The sequence below is a fragment of the Athene cunicularia genome (assembly GCF_003259725.1).
Source record: "Athene cunicularia isolate RWA chromosome 2 unlocalized genomic scaffold, athCun1 chr2_part1, whole genome shotgun sequence".
In the NCBI taxonomy this organism is placed as follows: Eukaryota; Metazoa; Chordata; class Aves; order Strigiformes; family Strigidae; genus Athene; species Athene cunicularia.
The window spans coordinates 34,450,172-34,470,220 of NW_020799095.1; the positions used below are offsets into that span (position 1 = coordinate 34,450,172).

At 37.9% G+C, this 20,049-nt stretch overlaps 1 protein-coding gene across 1 annotated transcript in view; it reads right to left on the minus strand.

The window, feature by feature from the left end:
• Window positions 1-15,403: 15,403 nt before the first annotated feature.
• The window catches only part of PRTFDC1 (phosphoribosyl transferase domain containing 1), a 44,521-nt gene continuing 39,875 nt past the window's right edge, over window positions 15,404-20,049 (minus strand). The window contains exons 5-8 of the mRNA XM_026843305.1: window positions 18,964-19,046; window positions 18,501-18,547; window positions 16,442-16,518; window positions 15,404-15,842 (exon numbers count right to left, since the gene is read on the minus strand). Of these exons, the coding sequence (XP_026699106.1) occupies window positions 15,795-15,842; window positions 16,442-16,518; window positions 18,501-18,547; window positions 18,964-19,046 (255 nt within the window). The 3' untranslated portion in view covers window positions 15,404-15,794. The remainder of the gene's footprint in view (window positions 15,843-16,441; window positions 16,519-18,500; window positions 18,548-18,963; window positions 19,047-20,049) is intronic.

Sequence of the window (20,049 nt, forward strand, 5' to 3'; positions counted from 1 at the left end):
GCCAAATATAATGAAATACGGATGACTTCCAGCTAACTTATTGTTGATCTTTATATGAGGGGAAATTTTGCAATGTGAGTATTTGATACTGTGAAGCTGTGCTGTGGAAAATCAAAAGAGATAAACAGTAATAATAAAGATAAGACAGATAGAGGAAGCAAAAGCTGACAAAATAGGTAAATTTGAAATGAGCTGGAGACAGTCAAAGACGACTAAGAAATTAGAAATGATAAAACTCAGCAAAAGAGATTAAAATAAGAGAAAGTATAACTGATAGAAGGAGTAATAAGAAAATGATCAGTAAAAGACTGGGTGCAAGCAAAACAACCATTATATAAGAAGAAAATTCTTCGGGAGTAAACTGTAAAGCTATACAAATTCAGAGCTAAGAAGGTTAGCCTGATTCTGAACTGATGACTTACCAATACAGGTAAAATAATTGTTTTCTTTTGCTATGCTCTACTCACAACTTGTAATCTGAATTGCATTACTTACCTAAATTTACATGCTTAGGTATTCAAGAAAAGGAGACTCTTGAAATAATTCAGATCAATCTTCTTGCTTCCCAAGTAATTTCCTTTTTCTTTCTATATATCTACCACAGCCATTATCAGTTTATTTACCTTGTCTCTGACTGTAAGATGGGAAACTCAGGCATCTCATGCTAATCCAACAATAGTTCAAAAAAAATAAAGTCTTCTGCCAGCTGAGAAATGCAACACACCACGTGGAGCTGCTCAGCTGAAAAAGAAACAACACACAAAAAAAGCCTCTGACCTATTGTCCTCTTCTGCAAACTGTAGAAAATAAAGATAGTTCTGGAGATAACAGAAGTCAAATAATTTTTATCAGATCCTTAAAGAAAATTATGTGTGTAATTTCAAAAGAAATCCTCAAAATGTGACCCAGTTTGGGTTCAGTATTCTTCAGCGCTTCAACCTGAAAAAATGCATTGCAGTAGAATTCAATTAGTTGGAAAAAACTTCTGTGTGTGGACAGAAAGAAAAACTCTATGGACTAACCCTGCTAGTGGGATAACCCGTAGTTTTACATAACAGAAGGCTTGAAAAGTGTAAATGGACAAGAAGGTTACTTGCAGCTTCTCTGAACTTGCCTCATCACTTTCATTGCTTTCCCAAGCATTTGCACAACTGTATCAAAGCTAATTTTTTTTGAAAGTCAGTGTAGCTGGACCATGAGGGTTTGCTAAAGACACAACCATAAATTAACCGCTTTCTTGGCCTGCTGTTTTTGAGAACTGGAAACTTGAATCGTTTATGGGAAACAATATCATTTTGGGGCCAAATCCTAACTGCATTAACTGTATGCGGATCATCTCTCACATGCAACAAAGAGTGAACCATGACAACAGAAGCTGCTTTTAGCAAGAAGCTCTCGAGAAATTAGTGGGCTGTGTATGGCAGTCCCCCTTACAGCAAGGCTGCATAAAGCATTTTGCATTTTAAATTGCTTCAGCTCTGCCATCTAGGGGAGCTCAGCCCCACAGGGTATGTGGTAGAGGAAATAACAAGGAATCAGTCCAAAACAAAGAAGCATTTTGGCAGAAAAATCCTATGGCAGTCCCCAACCAGGTCTGCAATACAGGGAGGAGCAGGGCCCACGGGGGACTCCTCTGGTTACCCTAGCAGGCTTAAGCTGTAACATTACCACAACACAGAAGAATGATCAGTTAGAGTCACATTAGCATTTCAACCTGACCATAATGAGAACACAGTGCAGCTGCAGGTTTGTCAGTCCTGCATGAGCCTAAACAAGCCACGTTATTTAATTTCAGAATAAGAAAAACCAAGACAAACCATTTTTTAAACCATCTTGTTCATCCCATTCCAATTCCAACTGGGTTTTCCTAGTCCTCTGTTTTTTAATGATTTTCTGGTCTAAGTGACTCAAGAGATGGAGTTTTCACCACTTCCCGTGGGAAATTAGTCCATGGTCTGATAGACACGGCCAGGATATTTTCCTGATGTTCAACCTTCAGTGGCTTTCCTTTGTTCAGTTTAATCTCATTACTCCCAGTTATTCCCTGTTGGTCAGTGCTAAGCACTCAGCCCCTCTCTTTTGTGTTTACACCTTCACAGTTGGATACAGTTGTCTTTAGAAAGAACCGGTAGTCTTGATTATGTATTATTCACCTTCTCAAATGCAGAGAAAAAACAAAAAAATATGAGCAAAGGATAGTAGAAGTTAGTCTTAAAGGATGTTTTCAAGACTTAATCTACTTCCATTCACAAAACCTGGCTGAGACCTACTCATGTTTTTTAGGATACAGTCACTGGTGACCCCACACAAACCTACTATCTCTCTCCTACCTGTATCACAACTATGGGAACACAAGTTATATAAGGTGGGAGTAACAGATGTGGGAAACCAAAATCAGATTTCTATAATAAGAGGACACAGAAGCTAAAGAGTTGCAAGAAATGTTTAGTGGAGTGACATTAAAAAAGACTACCAAAAATATCTCAATGTGGGTGCTGCACTAGCTCAGCTTAGGAAATACCAGACAGTAGTGTGGCAATTAATGCCAGAGAGACAAGTCAAAATTTTCACTTGGAAAGGATACGACAAATCTCAAGTAGAAAGGCTGGTGAATCATAAGCGTGGAGAAAGCTGCTGAAATGGTATTTATGGTGAGATCCTTCAGAGGCAAAGTACAGAGTGGGAAGAAAAGGTGATGGAATGCAGCTGTTCCTTGAATTTGCAGAAAATGATGAAAAGAGAATGAGGATCCCTTAACACCTTGTAAGAAAGATTAAAGATGCAGAAGCTGAAATAGAATTTTGGAAGCTAAAAATTAAAGCATGAAGAGTAACCTAAGCAAATCTCTTGAAAGTAGGAGACAGATCAGAGGAGGGAGCAGTAGTATGAGCTAGAAATAAATTAATAGAGGCTTCTGTGGGACCCTGAAGAGATAGCTGGGAAGTTTGGGCTGAAATGCAGCATTGATAGAACAGTTTGTTCCTTGTTAGCCTTCATCATAAGGAAGCTGCTGCACTATTCCTCCTCCTTCCCCCACAAGCTCCTGTATTTAAAACACTTGAGCTTTACAGGTAACAGTTTAAAATGTTTTTAAAGTGACAGTTTAAAATTAGAATGAAAGACTCATCTTACCTCCAGTTCAGAACTTTATGGAAGTTACAAGCTAAGTACCCTGATTCATTGGAGCACAGGTGGCAGAAGCCAAACCGGGGAAGATCTAGGTCAGAACTGAAACCTATGAGCAATGATTGTAGGTGTGCTGGTCAAGGAGAAGACCCACAGCAAGGAGAGAATTGGAGTCAAGGACAGGTTTCTTAAGGTGGGAGAGACTAACCTATCCTTGGGAAGCATTGCTCCTTGTATCTGCAAATATGCTGTTTCCTCTCTCACAGTGCATCTACTGGAGGAGGCAGCAAGAGAAAGTTACTTTTATCAGGGATAATGACTGTAACTCTGTGGCACTGACATTATCAATGGTCGCTCAGATAGCACATGCACAAGCTCCAGGCTCTTGTCCTTTGCACCCAACTGAAAACATAAAGAATGTTCAGATACTAAGTGGGACAAAAACCTCGGTTGTTTTGTGCTCAGGCACAGGCACAGCTACTCCCAGGACATTGCCTTCCAGCCCCTCTTGGCTGAAGCAAGGTCTGGAAGAAGATTCTCTGGCATATCTTCATGAGCTAAGTGTAAAGTTATTGTTGTTATGTGATGGGTTAGTGATAGAAACTGGATGAACTTGTCTGGAGACAGCAGAATCTCCTTTCGACTAGCTCAATTCAAGTAACACCAAACAGAGATAGACACTAGCCAGAGATATGTTTTCAAATGGGTACATAATTCAGATTTTGCATTTTAGATGCTTAAACTCGATATCCTCTCTTGCTGTAGATAACCTTCTGTAACGTATGTTTAACAAATACTTTTCTATATGATCTCTTGCTTTTTTTTCCTTATACATTTTTTCTTATTGGACAGATTGTAAGGTTTAAGATGGTACATTTTCAATTTGATTTCCTACAGCCGGGGTTGCCAGCACTCCAGTTCTCAGGTAGGAATGAAGAAAGGGTGCAATATGGCAAATAGGATCTCAGGTTGACCTTTCTGAAAAAGAAAATAAATATGGGGTTATGCTGACAGAGAAGATGTAAGGAGATTTTAAACACTGAGTTAGGAGTTGTCAGGCTATGTCATTTTTGTTTCATCTGGAAAGCAATAGTACAAATAAAAAAATATTGTATAGGCCAAAATCTAGTGATCTTTTTTAATTCTGCATTTTGCAGTGACGACTCCTAAGCCATTTGTCTAGATATTGCTTGGCTGGGCTGTAGTGGTGTGGTATGCAATTTCACTTAGTTATCCATTTTAAGGATCAGTTTTCAACTCAGAAAGATAAGAGAAATGTCAGGACAGAAATCAAGAATCTGTGAATCACAAGATGTCACATGCTTCAGTTTCTTGACTGAAATGCTGAAATGAGAACCACCTGCTCCTGGTAGTAATGTAGCATCTCTTATTGGAAAGTCAAACAGCTATTTCAGTAGAGTCTAGGGGGAAAAAAAAAGCTCCAAGAAAGAAATTCTGCCAGAAGCTTCAACAGCAGTCCTGTGAGACCAGAAAGGAAGTGCAGCAGATCCTTCAGTCTGAGAGCCCAGCAGAAGGCTGCTAGTTCCAATGGAATTAGACAAGGCAGAATTAAAAATACAACAGAAGATGAGGGAAGACAGGAAAAGAAATGCAGCAAAGGAAAAAGGAAGTGGTATTAGGAAGAGGCCAAGGTGCAGCAAGGAGAGTATGATCCAGCAGTTGATCTATGAGGCAAGGGGTCGAGTAGCTAAACCTCAGTGCAACTGGCCAGTGCTGTGGCAAGGGTGTCCTCTCAAGCTGCTGCTGCTAAATAGGACACTTTGCCATGTGCAGTGCCACTGCTGGATATGAAAAAGCATTGATACTATGGGTCCAACAAGTGCCCTGTTTACATTTGTTGTGGCACACTCCCTAATAGTTTGAAAGTAGAGAGGATACGTACCTCTAAAGTCAGGACTGTAACTTCCTGATTATCAAAAGAGAAAATCTAAGACTGTATGATTGTCCACATCGTGTATTTATGTTGTGAAAGCCAGCTTAGAAATGTCTGCAACAGGCCAGTTTGTAACACTCTTATCTAAAGTAGAACTTTGCTTTTGGATGTTGCTACTCTTGGCTGTCCACTTGATTTGATGAACTTCCATGTTTTTCAAGAATGATTTGAAAAACATGAATAATAGAGGGGAAGATGATATTCAGAAAGAAGGAGAATGGTAGAATCTGGCCCCAAGCAATACACAATATTTGGGTGGGAGGTGTTGAAAATGTACAACTGTTGCTTTTGATTTTAATTGCAATAGAATTTAAAGGAATTGTAATTAATATGACATGAAAGCTCAGATGGAATGGCCTGGCATAAACTGAGCCTGGAGTTAGTTTAAACATCTATCACACTGACCTCTTGTAAATCAGGGTCAGGAAACAATGAGAGGGCAGGCGAGTGTTTGCGCTGTTGTTTGCTGACTGGCTGTACAAAGGAATGCTGGAAGAATGTGCCAAGAATCTGGCTTTGTCAGGATATAAAAGTTCTTGTTTTTGAAAAAACTGACAGATCTTTAGAGACAAAGAGAAGTGAGCTGGAGGACAGGTGAAGAAGACTAAAACCAGAAGCAGGACTTCTAGAAGTTTCTCCAGGTGTTGCAAATAATTAAAAATAGTAGGAGAGGCATGAGGCATCAGACAGTAATCCTGCATTATGCTGCACCTGTGTGTGAAACAAGTACTGAGGGTGGGAGCCAGGTGGGGGTAATGGCATCCTGGCACTGTGCGAGGCTTGTGCAGGAGCCTGCCCAGTTCAGAGAGTCAGGGAAAGCAAACCTGGGGTTGTTCGGTTAACTGGTAACTGCAGTGCACTGAGAAAAGCAGATTGGTAAGCTCTGCCATTGCCACAAAAGTCTGGGCCAACATATATTTTATGTTATTGTCATGGCCAGAAGGGCTCAAATGATGATGGGTATTCCCCTAAAGCCAGTTGTTATCACTTTAAGGCTGTCTTATCATGCCATAAAATGTCACTGGAGAAGGAGAAAACAATTTCCTAGTTGCTGAATAATTCAGCATTTAAGTGGGAGCACTGTGATGTGCTATTAACACACACAAAATGTTTCGGAAGAAGTAAGGTGAGTGGACCTGCTACGGAAAAGCACAAGGAAAGGCAAAAAGAAATTTCATTTGGATGAGCAATCTAGATGCCACCTTCGAAATATACCGCTTGGAAGGAGGAAAAGTGCGCATCCTTAGTTAAACTCAGACATGTGAGGGTTCCTTTAACTGTAATTTCTAAGGTCAGTAAAGTTGAGCTAATGAAGTACACACAGTAGGCAATCAAACAGGAATCCTGTGACTGACTTAAAATGTTGAATGCAGAAGTTCTGGTAGAGCTCTGGAAAATAACTAAGAATATGAGAAATAGAAAAATACCTTTTAGCTGAGACTTTATTAAAAAGAGGAATAAAACTACTGGGGTTTTTTTTGAGCTGTTTGTCTATGTCCACATTTCTCCTAACAACTATTATTATAGGAATATTATACATAAATAAGAACTACTTTTTGTCTTTCAGAAAGCAATTAATGCAGATGGTGACACATGAATGCTTACTTGCATATTTTAAAACTAATTTTTAGAGCAATTTTAGTATGATGACTTTGCATTGAATTAACTCAGAAGAGTAATGGCAACTTCCCAGGATTTTTCACCTTAGATGAACCTATAGACAAAAGATCAAATCATAGCTTGTTTTCCTGGAATGACTAATTAGAAGAGATTTGAAAAAATGCTGGCAAAGGGCTTTTGCAAAGCATGGCAGGACAGAGGAAGATTAAAAAAACACTACAACCTCTCCAAACCCTTAATTCTTAAATAATTGTTTATAAATTTGAGCTCTCTATCTGTTAGCTATCAGTTATGTTAGGGATAAATACAGTACTACCTACTGGGACACTACATTTTCCTATATATCAAAACCATCCAAGGGAGTGAAAGCAGAAGCTCCTTTCAACAGAAGCAGAGGACATTAGGCAGGCCCTGTTGCTTTAGTGTTTCATGAATCTTGGTACTGTAATTTTGATTAAACCTAAACATGGAAATCACCTACTTCCTTGATTTTCAAAATAACTCCCCACCCACCCAGTTATTTCAGTTGGAACCCTGGGCTGGCAAGGGAATGTCGAGTCAGAAATGGTATTTTTGGACTGAGAAATACACATTTATAAAGCAGTCTGGGGGCAAGAGTGAGAGCCAGCAGAGGGTGAGGAAAAACTGCTTCTGAAAAGAAGCTGAGTACAGGTAGCCCTGGGAGTCAGGGAGGGCAGCACAAACCCCCAGGAGAAGGGCAGGGATGTTTAAAGAAGTTAACTCGATATTTTTTATTTAGAGCTTGTTCTTGGTGAAAAGCTAACTCCTACGTCTTTACAGTTTTAATCTGTGATCCCATCTGTTCTAACATTGAGAGCTGAGCTTGGAAAATACCAGGAGACCTTGGCAGGATGCTGGAGCTGACATTGGTAGCTGCATCACTGTCTCTTCTCTGCCACGACAGCCTCTGAGTCCTAAGGGAGCACCATGATTCTGGTGAGGCACTCGGGCCGCCACGTAAACCAGAGACTTGTCATCCTCCCGACTCTTCCAAAAATGGTAGGGTAAAACAGCACTATCCACATCCTCGTTCAACCTAAGTCTGTTACCTTATTGGCTTAGCTGATACCTAGTACTTTGTGGTTGCTCCTGCAACACATAATTTATAATAATTTTACATAGTTTAGTGCTTCAGCTGGGGAAGGGTTTCTCTTAGCAAATTAATTAAGGTGGAAGATGCAGAGGTTCTGCCTGCTCTGTCAGGATAATGGCTGTGTTACATCATGGATTAAACAATGGCTTTAGGCAGGCCAAGTTTGGTCTTGAGGAGCCTCAAAAAAGAAAACTCTAGCATTTATGAGCAGGTGAACTACAGAGCAGAAAAAAGCAGCTGTGCTCCATGCTGATTGTTATGATTCATAAACAAGAGTTTATATTCTACTCTTTTTTCCCTAACTAGAAATAGGAGTTATAAGTTTTTATTACGAACTTTGGAAGGTCTACTTAATGGTAGCTGAGAACAGCTATGATGTGCCTTTCTCTCCTCAGGTAATGAAGATTTACCAACAGCCATGACTCCCAGCCAGAGGATGTTGGTGGATGAACATTTGGTGAGCCTTACTGTGAACTGCACAACTGCATTTCCATACTATTTAGTAATGTATGAAATGTACCAAAAATTTTAATTCTTGTAGTTAACAATAGTACAAGCATCTCCATTTTTAGGCCGATGCCATTATACTAAAGGAGGCTGAAGGACTGTTTGAAATAACATCCACATTGAAAATGGTACTATTTTCATGTGTACACCTGTACTAACTAAAAACTGTGACTCCAAGACTCAGCAGGGGCTTAAGTCGGGGTGTATGAGCCATTGTGTTCAGCTGGTCTGTGTTTCTCTGTAGGAATGGGGTCCACATGCTATGACATTAAGCTTGCTATTCAAACACAGAGAACTTGGACTCCCTCTTGAGTAGATTTACATAGCTTTCACAACCTATTTTGACTTCACAAAATGCTATTGTCCTTCTGCATAAAATAATTTACATGTCTCAGAGACTGCTGAAGTTGTGACAGTCTAAACACATTTTAAGGAATGGAAAATAATCCTTGTAAATCTGTGCCCAACTGAAGACTTCACATCAGCCTGGGGCAGTGACATGATGTGCCTTGACTTCCTTCTTCCCTTTTGCACAGGAAATGTGTTCTTATTTTTGTCTCTTTTTCCAGCCTGTGAGCCGCGTAGGGAAAACATCAAAATATTTTGAGGCATATTTTGGCTAGGCTGCTGCAAGATATGGCTGAGGCCTGACAGAATCAACTGTGTACCAGACCTGACCTGGATAAGCCCTCTTTTGTGCTTGTCTAAGTACTGGAGCTAGAAATATTGCAGCAAAGTGAGATGTTTGTTGTGCTGATTTGCATCTCAGTGACTGGATTTCTCCTTCAGCTGCAGATGCTGCCTAAACTCTGGGAGCAAACAAAACCACGTTGGGTGATGGTGGTGGCATAGAGTACTCCTCTCTCCATGCCTTGCAAGCCAGTTAGCTTCTCTACTCTGATACTTTAAGACACAAACCAGAGATTTTTTTCTCCCCTTAAATTACTTTCTATTTCTTAAAACCTCCCATGAAAGACCAGTAACTGCCACCTAGTAGAGGATCTCAGTGGTTCGTGGTGTTTGTTTTCTCCAAGGGTTGTGAACTCACCAGTGTTTGTACCATGTCTCCAGATAATGCTTCACCTTGATCCCAGCACCTGCTGTGCTTGTAAATTGGTTTGTGCTCAGCATGGGCTAAGAGGAACTGGGAGGAATGGAAATAAAGATCTAAGGAATAGGATAAAGCCTGAGATAGGAAGACCTAAAAACCTCAGAAAATAAAACAAAGAGAATGTTATGAACAACACTGAGATCTATTCAGATGGAGTAACTTAGGTGTCTAATGTGGTTGATTTAAGTTTAAGACACAGAGAGATTCAGATTGACCTCACAGAGCTGAGATTGCCTTGTATACAGCTTAGGCAAAATAGTACTGGAAGCTTAAATTGGGTATTTGTAGTTAAAAGCTAGAATGCAATTAATAGCATCATGTTATTATGTGAAATGCCTTCTAGAGGAAGATTATGGTTTTCTTTCCCATATGGCACAAATGGGCCCAGGACCAAACTGTCTTTCATCAGAAAGCCTTCCATCTCTGCACTCATTCAGCAAGTCATATTTAATGGATTTCAATTTCCTTCCTGTACACTCACTGGTGGATCCACTCCAATCAATAACCTACAGTTTAAGTTTTTAATGATACTTCATTTTTTACCCTCCCTGACTCTTCTGCTGCTCATGTTACTGTTGAATATTCCTTTGTATCTGCTCTACTTTTTGACTGTCTGTGCTAGTGTTTATGCTGAGCTATTATTTCCTAAAGCTAAATTTTGAGCACTCACACCTCATTCCAAATTTCCAAGGAAAAAGCAGAAACACTACTACAATAACTTTCATGAAAATCCAAACAAATAAATCAATTAAACAACACTTGCATGATTCAGAAAAGATATATTCATGCCCACATCAAATAACACAATTGTACTTGCCACCTCTTTTTATTCCGGTACCTCCTGTTTTCATTCCAAGTTATATTTTTGCATGTTCTCCTAGTCTATATAGATTAGGCAAGAACCATTTTTTCAAAGGTACATAATCACTGAAGGGTACAGCTAGGTACCCACCCAAGCAGGAGAAATTCCCTAAAATTTTCTTGGATGCTTAAGCACTTTTGAAAATCTGCCCTTGAATGCTTCAGAACAAGGGCTTAACTTTCCCAGAAAACAACAAATGTTTGTGAATGTCATTAAAAATGACAGGACTGGCACGAATTTGGTTAAAAGACACCAGGATAGAACACAACGTAAAAATAGGGTGTAACTAGAGTAAAGCAATCTGAAGAGATTAAAACTTCTAATAGTTTAGGAAAATGAAAAATTACTGAGAAGAAGCACTTCAAGATAACTCTGTTCTATGGCATTGCTTCCAAAACGTCTTAGCTGAATTCCAGTGTTTTTTGATGCAAAGTCAGTAGCTATGGAGGCATAACATACATCTCCCAGCAATAGAGTTGTCCCTTGTATGACCTCTTGACTTAAGAGTGCTGACAAATGTACAAAGCTTTACTAACAGTAGAACCAATGGATGTTGGAAAATGTGTAGTGATGATTTAATGTAATGAAATTTTGTATCATGATTAGAAATGAGATTCTCTTATTGTTACCAGATGCCAAATCATGCAGGTCTAAGAAAGACTGCTAGATTACAATACTACAAGTCATTTTTGTCTCTTTCTGCTACAGAAAAAAAATGGGAAATCTTTCATGCCACTCCTGAAACAAACTAAAGGTCAGCCTTTGAATGGTATCCAAATCTTTTTCTCTCTTAGTATTACAGGCAAATTGCTGTACTGCAATCTCTAGTAGTCAGTAGTTCATTGCTACATGCAGCAGCAGAAGGAACAAGGCATGACAGCGAGTATTTAACTAATTGAGTCTAAGTTTCTGCAGATTGGGAACCCCCTTTGTGTTCCGAAACAATCAGGGGCAACAGTGAAAAGTTCAGCTGTGGATACACTTGTGTTCATGTGAAGGTACAAAGAAACCAAGCACTATTCTATTGACAGAAATGAAGGTAGTGTCAGCCAGTACTTTGTAACAGCACAAGTAAGTACCCAAACTACAGCTGGCAAACTTCAAGGGGTTTACAGAGCCTCACCCAGAACTGATGTCTTTTTACCTTCTAAAAAGTATTGGGTCTTCTCCATGTTTTCTGCAAAATAAATGACCCCCTTTCTTCATTATGTTAGCACTCCCTTCTCTATTTTGGTTATCTTTCCTCTCTTGTCACTTATGGTAAGTGCAGAATATAGAATTATCCTTTTAACACCACAAAATAATCCCACAGTATAGTTTAAAGCTTGTGATCAATCTTTTTTATCCAGCTACGTGTTGTTGCAGTGTTCTCACGGCAAACACAGCAGTCATTCATTCCCTACTGGTACAAACACTGTTACTTCAGGTACTGGGATAGCTGTGTGTGGCTGACTTCCCAGAGGAAGGCATATAGCATTAAATGAATAACTGTGAAAGGTGTATGAAATTAGGGTGAAAGCTTTTATTTTCCCTTCACTTTACTTCTTTTTGTTTATTATTTTTATTTTGTTGAGAGGATGGGTAAAGTACCTGATTCTCTCACCTACGAGGTTTCAAATGGGGACAACTGAAATAAGCACAGAAGGAGGTGGACTCATCCTCTTCAGTTATCTTGTATGCGCTCTGGTGAGTACAGCCAGAGCTAACTTTTGGAAGACTGAACTGAATGTAGACACACTAACTAATGTAGACACACCTACATTAACTTGTATATGTGTAAATTTCTCCCTCCAATCTAGGGAGATGCAGTACACTTAAGATATTGCATTCATCTCAGATATTTATATGTAGACTATCAGAGTTCTTGGAAAACATTTTAAAAAGTAAAAGGGAAAACCACTCCCAAATGTGATGGTTTTACAAAAGGACAATGATCCTTTTAGCTCTTGCTGTGACACCCTGTAATGTTTGTCTTTTGAGATTCTCATTTTAAACTGAAACTGAAAACTGAAGTTTTCTAGGGAGCTAGACTCAATTACAGTCTGCATGTATAGCAAGTTTGATTAAAATAGGGGTTTTCACTTCTACTTTATCTGAGAAAATCGAAATGCAAACATGTGCAGAGAAGATGATTTGGCCTTTATCTTCTTCTAAAGAAACATTAAAACTTAAAATTCCAATATTTTTATTGAAATAAATGTTATTCTCACCACAGAGCAATAATGATGATTCATGACATAAGTACATCTCCAAGTCAAGCATTTTATTGTGTATAAACTGTGATGATTTGACTCTTTTACAGATCAGAAACTGTTCTGCAGCTGAACACTGCATACAGTTAATACTGTACTTTTGGAGGAAATGCTGGAATTTTACATTATAGAAATTTAATAATAAAACTTTGAGGATTAACACAGTATTGCCAGGAAATATAACACTAATACTAAGCAATCAAAAAACCAGGCACTATTTTCTATTTTGTTTGACTATAAATACAAGAATGCAGCAGCTAATTAAATTGAAAAGCATTTTAATTACAGACCTTTTAGACTATTTAAATTCTATTTTTAAAGCAGAAATTACTAGATATTCAGACTATATCTATAGTTTGTAACATGAAATCCTAAATGATATTCAGTTAACCAAGTTGCAGGAATTACTCTTCCTACTTTGGTCTTCTCTCCAGAAAATTACTTTTTGGACCAGATGTAAGCATGAATGAACTGAATAAAGTCTAAAACTTGATGGCTGCTAAACATTTATGTAACTTCAAAACACATTACTGCGTATGTTAGTTTGTATTCAACGGGTAGGGAAAGGATGCTGGTGTTAAGAGTGCATGAGAAGAAAAAGTGAGATAAAAATGGATGCCCTCCAAATACATAAACACAATGTCCAGAAAAATAACTGACTAAAGAATATCCTCTATTCTTCAGCAACAGATGTTGCTGAACTGATATTAAACAAAAAATACATTGCTTTGTGGGTCGTAGAGTACAAATGCAACTGGAAAAATGTTTAGTGGCCTTTTAGATGAAGTACATTGTGACACAAGGAATCAACACTATTGTTGAATCAGGAGACAGCTACAGAAAAAAAGTTTGATTTTTTTTTTAACTATCTAAGCATGCTGAAGAAACTAGACCGAATAATAATCAGACATATATGCATAATTACCTGTTTCATCAGTTACACTTGTGATATATTGGAATCAGATTATTGAAGTAACTGAAAACTAATTTTTCAGATGGTATTGCTTTAAGCAAAGAGTAATGTGCAATGGCAACTGAGACATCTGGACATGCTCAGATATATAAAGGTACAAAATTCAAATATGACATTAGAGGAGAACAACACCTCTTATTCACAGCATAACTGCATGTGTAAATTCACTAGTGAAATTTGTATGGTGCTTTATCAGAGTGTTAAAAATCTGGCAGGAGGAAATAAAATTAATTTGAAGAAACTTTCCAGTTCTACTTATTTTTTTCTGTAACTCTGGTCTTTTCTATTAAATATGTAGATTTTGATAATCTCAGTCTTCCAGTGAAACAACTCTAACACAGCCTGAATTAATTTACATTTATATTACTTCATATTTTCACACTAATTTCACACTAATTCACTTGTTACATTTTTGTTGTTGCTGAAGGCTGATCATAGTATCAAGGCAAATTTGATTGTGCCTTTTTAAGAATAGAGACAAAAAGTAAATAACCTAATGGATCTCCTGAACGAAGCCTAAGCTTAAGCATGCCTGCCCATGCAATGTGCCGATACTAGTAGATCCACAGAAATCAGAAGCATTAAGAAAAAATTTAAGACGCTCATAAAAGAAAAAGAGATTAAACTCTTTTCACTAGCTTCTTCCAGGGGTTGTACAGGTGTGCTTTCTTCTCTGTTACAGAAGAAAGTTATTCTATAAGGGAAAGCTTTTCAACAGAACTCTTTAAAAATACAGGTTAAAAGAGTAAAGAAGAGAGGGCTAAAGCATTTTTCTAGCAACCACAGTAATTCTTTGATCTTACTTCTTTATGCCATTAACATAATGGATTTTATCGAAATAACAATAGCTTGTGAGCTGCAGGATATATACATAAGGTATGTTTAGATTACCAATTAAATGCGTATTTTTGAAAAGCTTTTACAGGATTCATGAAATATGCTGAAGCAGGAAAATAAACAACTGTGCAATGTAACAAGTATTCTTACTGTTTCTTTATTAGTTTAAAGGAACCTGAAGTTAATAACAATCTAGCTCTTACAGTTCAGAGTAAAGATACTGATACACAGCTACTTACTTTGCATTGGATTCCCTTGGGACGTTGTTGAGAACAGTTACATACAGTACAGAATTAAATTTTTCACAATACAGCATGTAAGTTAACAGAATTCCTCAAACACAATGTATAAGGGAAGGAAGGAATCTTGAGTCTACAGTATCCATAGTTAACTTGTTTTCTATGTTTTCCTACAATTTTTTTTTCTTTTTTTACATGCCTTCTCCAGCATTGCTAGATCTGTATTCTTAAAGATGGCAAATGGTTACAAAAAGTCTCAACTTACTTAGACATGCTACAAAAATCAAATAACTGAATAATTGTCTGACTAGCATTGAACTTTTGTTCTTAATGAGGTTTAATTAAGCATATATGCACAGGAGAATACTATGTTAGGTTTTTTACATGTTTGTGTCCTATAAAAGTAAAAGGATACCATGCAGAAATTGAAACCTGCCTGGCATTGTTTTCTCTTCATTAAAATTCAGCACATTAAACGGGTTAGATCTATGGCTACATGACATACCAAACCCAAGATATCTTCCAATTTCAGATCACCAGTGTCTTGCAAAGGTTTATTTTGTACCAGCAGTCTAGTTCAGTGCATTCTGAGGTTTAAAACTTCTGTTCAGAAGAGGCAGTAATGAACTGCTAGAAATGTACTATCATACAACATACAGCTTCAGCTGAAACTTCTGAATTGTGGAATTAAAGGAAAATAATGCTTTCAATTCGGCAGCAGCATATCTGACCAAGACTAAGGGGATGTTGAAGTCAATAAAATTCTGTAAAACAGCAAATTTCTGTAAAATTCTATAAAATTCTGTAAAAAATCTTCATGTGCAGAAAGGCTCTTTTGAATGATCTTATGCAACACAGTGAAGTACGTGAATTGCAATGGGTAGAATGACGGACTGAGCGAAGAACAGATGCATTCACAATGAGACTTGAGGCAGACAAATTATTAGTCAAAAGGCATCTTATGCAGTAATTTTAATACTTAAAAAAGGTAATAACTTTAAAAGCCCTCTACTTCACATTTTAGATAAGAGCTCTCACTTCTGTAAATATTAATCAGTATCTCTAGAGTAAACCCTTATTATACTGAGTTGAAAGAAACCCAGGTCAGCTGAACTGCTCTTCTGACAGATGCTTGAGGGAGTGTAGTCAAATTTCTGCTTCACTGAGCTTACAAATCTTCGGGTGAGGATGTTACCGCTTCAGACTCTGTATTTTGCTTTGCCATGATCATTGATAACACATATGTGCTGAAAAAATATATAACACTGATTGCAACAGCATCGTTGATTACAATGAATTGTTCAGAAATACTTTTGCTTGACCAATCTAGTGATCCTGTGATTACCCCTTCCTTTCCAGTGACCTGAAATTTAATTCTGGTTTCACTTTATAGCTACAGCAAGTTTTTTCACTCGCATTTCCCAGTGTTGAGGTCTACCCCTGGCAGTAGCACAGGAAGCAAAGGCAAGGCTTGCACCTTTTTTTCATCGCTATCTCACTGAGAAAAGGGGCAGACAACATAGCAGTAAAAGTCCAAACCTGTCTGAACTGTACTGCTGTCTCTGCATGTACTCGAAATGGTGGACCTCTGAAGTCCTAGGTTCACAGAAGACAGAAGTATAGCAGAGGTATAACTTCTGCTCTTAGGGCGAAGAGATGGGAAGGAACAGTTCACTGCACTGAGCAGTGACTCCTTTGGATTATTTGTGGTTTTGCAGGGAGTTCTACACTAACTGAAAGGATCCCAACCATGACATTAAGGCCTCAGGGAGGAGGAAAATTATGGAGTATTTAAAACACCCTGGAAATGTAAAACAGTGATTTTTTTAAACTATAAGAAACTTACGTTTAGATCTCTGAAGTGCTCGTTGTAGTCTAAGGCATAACCTACCACAAATAAATCTGGAATTTCAAATCCGTAATCTGTATTAAGACAAATAACAAACACCATCAATACAAGATCAGTGGCAATTATACAGCCCTTAAATTCATATGTTTGTTCTCTGACAAGCAAACTATCGATATATGTAGTCAGTTGAGGTTATGTTACTTTTGACTCCAAGACATCAGTCAGCAGTAGCCGTATACCCAGCTCCCACTCACAGACTATTTGTGACAGGCATGTGAATAGTCAGTAGAGAGTAGGAGAGTTGTGTACAATTATCACTGGCACAACAGACACACTGTGGAAGGAAGCCAAAATCAGAGCTGAAAAATTCTGCCTACGTTAGGAATCTCCACTGGTATATATGTGTGATGACAACTGTCCAGTATCACACTAAAGATGAAAAAAATGTACAGTTTCAATTCAAAAGTAACTTTCAGAGCTTTATATATTTTCTTCTGAGAATAGCAAAAACTATTTTGCATATTATGCTACCAAAACATGTCAAATGCTTCTTAAATTAAAGCCCCAGGCTTATGAAGATTCATGCACATGCTTAACAAAGTAAATGCATGAAGTGTAGCTGAATCATTACAACTCACACACCTGAAGCTAAGCATAGGCATGTATCTTTTTGAATGTGAAGGTCTGTGCAGTATCAGACTATATAAACAAGTTAGAATCTTTCCAAAATGTTCACTAAGTAACTAGAGAAAAACACAACCTTATGGACACAAAAATAGGTCAGCATAAAAAAAAATTACAGGTATTCAAGTAACGACTGTATTCAACTGTTAAAAACCGTGGGTAAGAGATACTTTGGAATCATAAATTTGAGTGAGGAAATGACACATCACTGTCAGTGATTTACAAGAGAGATCTCTGATGTTTTATAAAAGTCATCACAGTACAAATAAACAAGGATAAAACCTGTTTCTTTTTGCAAGTTATTACATAAAAATATTAAGGTACCCTTCATGAAGTAACTTTATTGTATTTTTAATATGTTTAATATTAGTGAATCCAGTCAAATATATACTTTAATTTACTGGATTAAATTCTAAATGTTAAAAATACCACTGTATAAAAAGTTGTACAACAAAATGTTTGGCTTACAGTTCAGACTGTTGGGCTAAAATCGCAGGGCCATGCCCAACATTGAGTAACTTAGTTTCATAGTTTCCCTCTCTCCCACATCCCAAATCAAGACCCTTCATGCTGTCTCCTGGTACTCACCTGCCTACTCTCCTTCTACCCTCCTCCCCAGCTCAGCTGACCAGAGCCTTCTTCAGTAGCAAACACTGGTCAATCTCGTCTAGAGGGATCTGTTTTCTTTAGTATTTAACCACATACCTGTTATTATATAATTTATTCTAATAAATCTAAAATAACAATAGCTTGTTATAGCTTCATTTGCAGGTTCATCAGCATAGTACAAGTACCAATAGTTCAGAGAGAAGTGGTGCTAGTGTGATAAACGGAGCAGCAGGAGGAAGTTTAAAAAGCCCAATTTATCTTTTGCTTTTTGGGGGGTGGGATTTAATGATAATATTATTGTTCACCCCTTAATAATACTTTGCAAAAAATAATAGAAAATATTGTTATAAAAATGTAAAACTTGTGAATAACTAGGTCACAATAAAACACCTTTCATGTTCAGATGGAATCCTGCAGCCCCTCCAAACAGATGCAATGAGGAAGGAAAAGCAAGAAATAGACTACTTCTTCTATATAATTTGTCAGAGACAGAAGACAAAACATTCACATTTCAAACATAAAATTAAACCCTTTCATAGCTTCCCTATAAATTTAGTACTCTACAGAGAACATCAGACTGTAAGGAGGCAAGGCTTTCCTAATCATAATTGTACAAATTCTTCCATAGTCCTATTGACAACTGGTATTTTACACTGGTATTTTACAATGCTTCTATCAGTCCACAGAATAATATCAAAGGCAAGGGGTAGAATAGTGGTAACTTCTTGTACTGTCATGTACAGATTTTCACACCACCACTTACAATCTGGTCTGTACCCATCAGGCCGAGATGTTCTTTTCACCAACAAACTGTAATTAAAAACAAAATAAAACTCGTGTAAATCTAGATATTTACCTGAATAGCATGCATAAAAACTACTTCCTTTATCAAAAAAACTTCCAAGCCATGTGAATCACTGTTCTCACTCTGCTTCTCCTCCCAACAACGTCTTGATGGCAGGGAAGAGATGGGTGTGTTCCCCTTCCAAGCCCATCACTGCCAGTCTTGAAATGGCTGCAGGGTCATTGCCTCTGCAGAACAATACAAAAGCGTTTCCTCTCCTTTCCTCTACCCTCCTCTTAGTGACTCAGGCAGCTCCTCTGCAGAGTTCCCCATGTGCTATTGCAGCTGCAAATTAAAGCAGGATCTTGGAATGGGAAACCCCACTGGAAAATATGTTGGGCTAGACTAATTAATGACTAAGTCTTGTGATTGTTTTACTCACCTTGCCACTTTAATCATTTTTGGCTTGTATTTTTCTATATTATTAAGCAGAACCTTCATAGTCCTTCCAGTTCCAACAATATCCTTACAAAACATGAAAAACAGAGTAAGTAAAAAACACTGGGAAGCTGAAAAGAGGAAATATGGACAATGACTGAGCAGTTCCACGTTCTTATTTTGTGGAAATTATGTATTTTTCCCAGTGTATTCTGAGCCACATCCAAAAAATGTTATAACTGAGCTCACATTCTTTGAAACAAGTACCTTGTACTCATAAAATAATCAGTTAAAGGACTGTCCACCTCCCCTTCAAAATAGCTATGTTTCTGGGACTTGGGATGTAACATGGGACTGGAGATGACTTTACCAGGGACTGTAAGGATGCAGGGATCCGACTTTTCATGTTATGCTCTAGTCTACAGCATGTCAACATCTCCCCATGTCAGGACTAAATCTGCTCTATCTGTTGTTTTATTAGTCCAGTACAAATGATTATTCTCCATAGCTGCTCTACCCAACCTGATCTGAATGAGATCAGTAGATGCCTGGCTACAAAAATGACCATAACATGGAGAAGAGCTGCTGATCCTTAACTCCGTGGGTGTGGATTTTTCATTAGCAACACCTTGTCTCTGCTCCCCAGCTATCTAACAGCATTAACAAAATTTGCTTAAGATGTTTTTCATTTCTGTTGCAGCAGTTAGCATTAGCAAATACAAAGCTCCTAGCAGCTATTCAGGTAACCAGCCATCTCTGCAGCTGATAACTTTTTTCCCTTCTTTGCTAAGAAAAGACATTCCAACATTTATAGATTTCCTTCATTACACTGTCCAGTTTACTTCCCACACAAGCAGACTGGCCTGAAATGCCAGTCAGATCCTGATGTGCTCTCTAACCATCCCAGTTGCTTTTCCAACATTTTAATAGAGAATCACCTGCATTAATTAAGAGAGAATTTGCAGCACCAGTGAGGTGACATATTATTTTGCTCTACAACTGAACACTATTCATTTACATCAGCAACATATCTGTGGTGTGTCCTCCTCCTTGGGGGACACTGCAGGGTGCAAAGCTCACGAGCAGAAGT